The sequence below is a fragment of the Nematolebias whitei genome, chromosome 13, assembly GCF_014905685.2.
Source record: "Nematolebias whitei isolate Nwh7 chromosome 13, NemWhi1, whole genome shotgun sequence".
Lineage (NCBI taxonomy): Eukaryota > Metazoa > Chordata > Actinopteri > Cyprinodontiformes > Rivulidae > Nematolebias > Nematolebias whitei.
Window position 1 is genome coordinate 35,614,730 of NC_056510.1, and position 8,247 is coordinate 35,622,976.

The 8,247-nt window shown below is 40.4% G+C and overlaps 1 protein-coding gene across 1 annotated transcript in view; it reads left to right on the plus strand.

Moving 5' to 3' along the window:
* The window catches only part of vwa8 (von Willebrand factor A domain containing 8), a 152,043-nt gene that overhangs the window by 20,444 nt on the left and 123,352 nt on the right, over positions 1-8,247 (plus strand). The window contains exons 11-14 of the mRNA XM_037686695.1: positions 3,340-3,474; positions 3,561-3,638; positions 7,501-7,661; positions 7,762-7,875. Of these exons, the coding sequence (XP_037542623.1) occupies positions 3,340-3,474; positions 3,561-3,638; positions 7,501-7,661; positions 7,762-7,875 (488 nt within the window). The remainder of the gene's footprint in view (positions 1-3,339; positions 3,475-3,560; positions 3,639-7,500; positions 7,662-7,761; positions 7,876-8,247) is intronic.

Here is an 8,247-nt window from a genome sequence, read left to right on the forward strand (position 1 = left end):
CTCCAGAGTCACTTGTCCCTGGGCCTCTATAGTCACAGATTCCAGAGTATTCAAAGTCATCAGTTCCCAAGTTTCCAGGGTCGTCAGTCCCCAAGTCGCCAGTGTTACCAGTTCCAGAGTCTCCAATATCACTGGTTCCCAAGTTTACAGAGTCACCAGTTCCTGAGTCATCATAGTCTCCAGAGACCTCTTCTTCAGAGTTTCCAGGGTCTTGATGTGGTTGATGTTGATGCCTCTCTCATGTCTGTCTTTGATAGTGTCTGGATGGTTCCCAGGCTGACTGCCCAAGTTTTGTCAATGGTCTGGACAGTTCTTGAGCCAACAACCCAAGTTACGTTGCTCGCCTAGACATTTTTCAGGTCAACCACCCGAACGCTGTCACCGGTTGAGACAGTTTCAGGGTTGTCCATCCGAGTTCTGTGACCAGTCTGGATGTTTTTTGGACCATGCACCTGACCTCTATTTCCTTGTGAATCTCTGCTTTTTTTGTCCTGTCTGTCCCAACTACACCTATCCTCAGTTGTCAGTTTGCCATGTCTTCATTCCACTCATTAGCCCCATTCTTTTTAGTTTTTCAGTGTCACCTCCCTCACCAGTTGAGTATTGTTGGTTTTCATGTCACATCTGCTTCTCCTTTTACCTCCCCATGTCTCATTTAGTTGATGTAAGTATTTTTGCCTTGTAGGCTTTTTTTTCATTTTAATAGAAGTTGTGTTTCTTTTCTAGAGCTTTTTGTGTCAGTCTGCATCCTTGGGTCCAACCTCCTACAACATCCATCCATCCATCCATTATCTTTACTCGCTTATTCCATTTTGGGTCACGGGGGTCGCTGGTGCCCATGTCCAGCAATCACTGTGTGAGGGGCGGGGTACACCCTGGACGGGTCGCAAGTCCATCACAGGGCCACATAGAGACAAACGAGACAAACAACCATTCACTCTCTCACTCACACCTAGGGACAATTTAGAGTTATTAATCAGCCTAACATGCATGTTTTGGGGCTGTGGGAGGAAACAGGAGCACCCGGAGAAAACCCACGCATGCACGGAGAGAACATGCAAACTCCACCCAGAAAGGCCCCTGGACCGGGGTTTGAACCAAGGACCTGCTCGCTGAGAGGCAGCAGCTCTACCAGTTGCGCCACCGTGCTGCCACCTCCTACAACAGTGACAATAAAAAAATAATTCCAGCTAGTTGTTTGGGCTTTGCCTTTAGCAGCTTTGGTCATTTAGAGACAGATGTTTTTGCCTTACCAAATTGAAAGGAGAGTGTCCGTTAACAGTACTTTTCAAGTTTTGCCACAGATTCTCATTTTGATTTAGGTCCGGACTTTGAGTCATTCAAGCGCACACATCTGCTTTGATCTAAACCATTCTGTTGTAGCTCTGGCTGGTTGTTTCAGGTTGTTCCCCTGCTGAAAGGAAAATCTTTGCCCCAGTCTCAAATATTTTGCAGGCTCTAACAGTTTTTCTTCCAGGGTTTCCCTGTGTTTAGCTCCATCCATTTTACCATCAATTCTGACCAACTTCCTTGTTTGTTTCTGCTAAAGAAAAGCATCCAAACACCATAATGCTACCAGCACATGTTTCACAGTGGGGATGATGTATCAGGATTATGTGGTGTGTTAGCTTTCTGCTTCTGTGTTTTGTATTTTGACCAGATAGTTCAGGTTTGGCAAGTTTTGAGCAGAGCAGCTTCTTTCATGTGTTTGTTGTGTTCCTACACAGTTTTTGGTAAACTGCAAACAGGACTTCTTATGGCTTTCTTTCCATTTATCTAGTAAGGTCAGATGTATGGAGTGCACAACTAATTGTTGTCCTGTAGATAAATTGTCCCACCTGGGATGTGGACTCTGCAGTTCCTCCAGAGTTACCATGAATATTTTGACTATTCTCCGGAATCTTTTTCTCCTTGCGCTGCTTGTCAGTTTAGGTAGACAGTTATGTCTTGGTAGGTTTGCAGTTGTGCAATAATTGTGCAATTATGCCATTTTCTTTCCATTTTTTCATATCATGGATTAAACAGTGCTCTGTGCGATGTTCAAAGCTTAGGAGTTTTTAACATAACATAACACTGCCTGAAATTTCTGAACAACTTTAGCCCTGACCTTTCTGGTGCAGTCCTTTGATTTCATAGTGCAGTTTGTACGCTGTACTCTGAACAAACTGTAAAAAAAAATAATAATAATTTTGGCCTTCACAGAACAGCAGAATTTATACTGACATCAATTTACACACAGGTAATGGAAGTGAAAGGAGTCTTACAGTATGTTAAACTTCAAAAAGCAACATTAAACTGAATATGTGGCCTTAAGTTATGTTCTTTTAACACATATAGTTCAGCCTTGACTTGTCTTTCCAGGCAGTTTAACAACCAACAAATTTAACTTTTTTTTTTCTTTCTGCATTCGACTGCTCCCTTCCGCTGGGGGTCGCTACAGCGAACTAACTCACACAAAGACTTTGAAACTGTTTTTACCCCGGATGTCCTTCCTGACGCAACCACAGACCATCGAGCTACCACAGCCCTCTGTGTGGAGCAGAGAGCTGGTATCTAGAGCACCCGGGAGAGCAGATGGTGGAGGTTAAGGGCCTTGCTCAAGGGTCCAGAGTGGGGCAAATGAGGGTGGAGGCAGGTGTAGGTGTTTCATTTTTCCCACCACCAGTCCATTAACAACTTTAACATGTGACCAAAACAACTCGCAAGTTGGCCTTGTCAGGAAACTTCTACATGTGACAACAACCCAAACAACTCACAGAATGGAGGTGTGGGTCAGCTGCTCATGTGAAAGTTATAGCCTTAATATTGTGATCGTCATACAAATGACTTATAGGCCTTAATTCCCAAATCATCAGAACTAAAGAAACCTTTTGATAAGAGACTAAACATCTTAAAGAAGTGTTGTCAAGTTGCCTTCTGTTGAACCACTCAAAACGGGTTTTAATGAAGTCTGCCGAAAGTGATCTTTGAATGTACATCTACAACTGATTACTTTTTAACTTAAACCTAATTCAAGATGACAGCCACAGCTAATTAGTAATAGCAAACACAACAGATTTTACAGTTTTTATGCAGTAATAATACAGTATTTTTCCCAACACATACTCTGAGTGTGACATCTTGTCATGTTGCGTATTTGTTCATATTGTTATTTTTTAAGTTTTACAAAAACTGTAGAAATTATGTATTTTCTCGACATAAGGTGATATTAGTTTAAAACTTTGGCACGAAAAGCTGTGGGACATTAGCACTTCTTTAAGAAATGCTAATTCTTTCATCATAATAATGGATTTGTTGGCTGCTGCTTCATGTATTTTTTTTGTCTTTATTGTATTTCAGGTTCCTGCTGGCAGCAAAGAGCTGTGCTCCCTCAATAGCAGCCCCACCTTCATTAACACACCAAGCCACTCACAGTTGCTGGCTGAGATGATGCAGTCGCACACGGTGAAGGACATGTGCCTCATAGGACCCAAGGTTTCTGCCATACTGAGCAACATGCACACAAGCAGTGTAGAGGAAGTGTTGTCTGAAATTAATGGAAGGTCTTTTGTGATTTCCAGGGTTGTGGCAAATCCGTGATTGCGAGAAGGTTTGCGGAGATGCTGGGTTATAGCATTGAATCCATCATGCTCTACCAGGTAAAACAAACATTTTTCAGAATTATTTATTAGCAGCGTTTAAACAGTTTAAAACAAATTTGTATGTAACAAAATGAAAGGACATAATAAAACATTTGTGGTCATTACCATTGCTTAAAATGATCAATTGAATCTTAGAACAACATGACCTAACATTTTACACCTTGTCATTATTTATTTAACAAGAACTGTGCCAAAATGAGTGAATGAGAAAAATCTGTTCCATATGTATCACCAAATCACAAATAAAGCAAATTTCTTGTTGTGCAAACTTGGCAATAAACTCGATTTTGATTCTGATTTTTGTCCCCATCCTGGAGCGAAAAGGGAGAATTAGAAATACTTTCTGTGCATCAGTCCGTCTGTCCAACCTCGTTTGTCCATCTGTTCATGTTCATAGCATGATAACTTGAAAAATAAGTGATATCAGATTTCATTTTGGTGTGTGGCTGCATCTAAGTTTATAAAAGTTTCTTATCGAAAATTGGAGGGCCACATAAAAATCCAAGATGGCTACCACTATATATGTAATCCTTAAGAGTTGGATAATTTCAGAAATATGCAACATACTGACTTGCATTTTGGTGTCTGGCTGCATCTAGGTATAAGAAAGGTCATTACCAAAAATTGGGTTGCCGCATCAACATCCAAGATGGCCACCACCATATACAGACCTTTTCCAAAAAATTAGAATATCATGGAAAAGTGGTTTAACTTCCATAATTCCGTTCAAAAAGTTTATCTTTAATAGATGATAGATTCAGGGCCCACAATTTAAACAATTTCAAGTCTTTATTTGTTTATTTTTACATAATTTGGGCTTCCAGCTCATGAAACCCACGAAAACAGGATTTCAAAAAATTAGAATACTGTGAAGAAATCAGTCCACACTACTCAGTTTTTGCAGAAAAAAATAAAAAAATTAGGATCACAACAAATCAATCAAAATACTTTCAAAATGATATGTCAATCTTCAGTACTTGGTTGGGAATCCCTTTGTCTTAATCACTGCCTCGATGCGACGTGGCATTGAGGCAATCAACCTGTGGCATTGAATGGGAGTTATGGAAGCCCAGATTTCCTTGATGCTGTCAGCTCTTCTTTGTTGTTGGGTCTGGTCCCCCTCATTTTTCTCTTGTGAATACCTCATAGATTCTCAATGGGATTTAGGTCCGGCGAGTTGGCTGGCCAGTCAAGCACTGTGGCATGGGCATCAAACCAGGTTTTGGGGCTTCTGGCAGCATGGGCAGGGGCCAGGTCCTGCTGGAAGATGGAATCTGCATCTCCATACAGATCCTCAGCAGAAGGAATCATGAAGTCCTCTAAAACATTCTGGTAGACTGTTGTGGTGACCTTGGGTTTAAGACAGCAGAGTTTACCAACACCTGCATCGGACATTGCGCCCCAAATCATGACTGACTGTGGATATTTCACACTGGACCTCAAGCAGTATGGGCTCTGTTCCTCACCCTTCTTCCTCCAAATCCTTGGACCTTGATTTCCGAATGAAAGGTACACTTTACTTTCATCGGATAAAAGGATCAAGGAACCTGACAGTTGTAGCCCATCTCCCGGATGCGTCTGAATCTTCTCTGTTGGATAATCCGCTGAAGCCCACTGTCATCTCTTTTGCTGGTGCATCTTCTCCTGCCATATTTTGCCCTTCCACTAGACTTTCCATTGATATGCTTGGACACAGCACTCTGTGAACAGCCAGCCTCCTTAGCTATGAACTTTTGTGGCTTACCCATCCTATGGAGAGTATCAATGATGGTCTTCTGGCCAGTTGTTATGTCTGCAGTCTTCCCCATATTGAACCGAACTGAGATAATTGAACCAAATTGAAGCAATTTAATGACACCTGGGGAAACCTGTGCAGGTGCTTTGAATTTAGTAGATGATTAGTGTGTCACACTCAGTTTAAAACATTCGTGTCCTGCAAAATTTGTGCTGATTTCGTCACAGTATTCTAATTTTTTGAAATCCTGTTTTCGTGGGTTTCATGAGCTGGAAGCCCAAATTATGTAAAAGTAAACCAATAAATACTTAAAATTGCTTAAATTGTGGACCCTGAATCTATCATCTATCATCTTACAATTAGCCAAACTTTGTTTCACAGATGGACACACATTCAACTTTAGAATACTTTGGTAATTAGGTCAGTGGGTGTGGGATGTCTGGGTCCTGTAACGATAAAACAAACCCAAAGTATCAGCGTTCCACCAACAAGCTGAAAGTTGAGGTGTCTGTGCTGATAATGCTCTGTTAGGTTTTCTTCAAAACTGGTCCTTTATGGTCAAACAATTCTACTCAAGTTTCTTCTTCCCATAGATCTTTGTTTCAGAAGTTTTCTGTTTGTTTATTTGTGTTTTTTGACATGCAGTTTTGCTAAGATGACCTGTTCTTTTTAAAATGAATTAAAGTTTCTTATTGGCAACCATTTTAAACAAATCGTACTTGTTCAGTATTTTTCGAATCGTCCTGTCAAGATATTTTATACATTTATTGTATTCATTATACAATTAACTAACTAAAATAAAACTAACATTAGATCCAAAATGCTCTCTTATCTGTTTGTCATTCTGTCCACATTTTTACCCATTTTTGTCCCTGTCCTGCGTTATTTGAAGATGTGTTGCAGCCATAAAATACAAAATTACTCTTTTTTTTTTTAATAAAAACACCTGCTTCTTTTAAACTATGTTCCATTGTGAATGCAATATGGGATTATGAGATGTGTTAATCATTGCATTCTGAGTTATTTACATTTTACACAAAGTCCCAGCTTTTATGGAATTCTGGTTGTGTTTGTTCTTTTTACATTTTAACCCTTGTAACAGCTTTTTCATGAATACCAGCACAGTTGATTCACAGTACGATGCTTCTTATGAACAAGTCTATATCACAGAATAATTCGGTTATTACACCTTACTGTAGCTGCTTTGAATGCTTTCACTGTGCGTTGCTCACAGAGCATTAGCTGAATAATGAGGCAGTCATCCTTCTGTATCATGGCTGTGGGCCCTGGTGTAGGGTCAGAACTCTATTTTTAAAAAGGCTCAAACATCGGAGTCATGTGTGGTTGAGAAATGCTGGCAACGCTTGGAACAAATTGTCCGACTCTGCTTGTCTTTCCTTGTCTGCCCACAAACTCTGCTGTGATACGTGAGCATGATATTAAATATGACAGCCTTCCTCAACAGAGACCGACCCCCCAACAGTAAAATGTCATTAGCTGTTAACTGGAAAGCAAAGATCTCAAAGTTTGCAGCTGTGTCAGATTATTTAAGGACATAGTTAAAAATATTTATGCCTGCAAGAAAAGTGCTGCTTTATGAAGCTATTTTCAGTATTTTCTTTAACTATTTTATATTTTTCTGCTTTTTATAGTTTGAAAAAAAAAAACTTTCCTAAATTATTTGAAAATAAACTCTTTTCACAACTATAAACTTGACTGTTAAACAGATCTTACATGAAAACTGAAAACATTTTTGTTGTCTTTCATTCAATGCGTCTCACTGCTACATGAACCATACCATACCATACCACTTTATTTATAAAGCACTTTAAACAGCTACAAAGCCAACCAAAGTGCTGTACAGACAAAACAACAGGTAACACACAAAGCAAAATACAAAATGAGGTAAATCAGAATATAGACATAAAAACCAGAGTGCAATGCCACAGAAATGTTTCAGTAAATTATTACTTCCAAGTAAAAGAAGTATGTGGTGTGTGGGAGCTTTGTTCTGTTCTTTGGTAATGTCCATCTTTTTCTTCCACACCTGCAGGAAATAGATGTGCAAACTGTTTCTTTCATACTTTCATGCCAACCCTCTCTGTGTCCTTATGTTACTTCTAGGACATGACAGCCAGGGACCTTCTTCAGCAGAGGTACACTCTGCCCAACGGAGACACAGCATGGAGACCGTCTCCACTGGTCACTGCTGCCATCGAGGGCAAACTGCTCATCCTTGACGGCATACACAGGGTTAACCTTGGAACACTTTCTGTGCTTTCCAGGTTTATTTGCCTTTTTTGTTTTAGGACTGCACAAATCTTAGCACAATTTATCTGCAGAGTTGAAGAGCTTCAGCTCTTTTTACCTTGTTTTGACTTCCAGGTTGCTCCATGAAAGGGAGCTAGATCTTTATGATGGAACCAGACTGCTGAGGTGCGACAGGTACCAAACTTTGAAGGAGCAGCTGCAGCTTACTGACCAGCAGTTGAAAGAAAGGTACACACACACACGTTATGTTTTGCTATCTTTACAGGGACTTTGCATTGACTTCCATTCATCTCTATAGCCTAACCCTGACCCTTACCCTAAACCTAACCCATCCTCAATTCACACCTTAGTCCTAAATCTAACCCAAATGGGGCCCAGGCTTTGGGCCCCATTTGGAGCAGTGGGTCCTCACAACATCGCATGTGTTGGAAAAAGGGGCCTTACAAAGTAACAAATGCAAAGACACACCCCACCCCCCACCCACACACACACACACACACACAGGTTAGTGCACATCACAGTATGGAAAATTGTTCGGTGATCTTCAATTCAATTATATACACACACATATATGCAAGTGTCCATATGTGTGTGTATGTG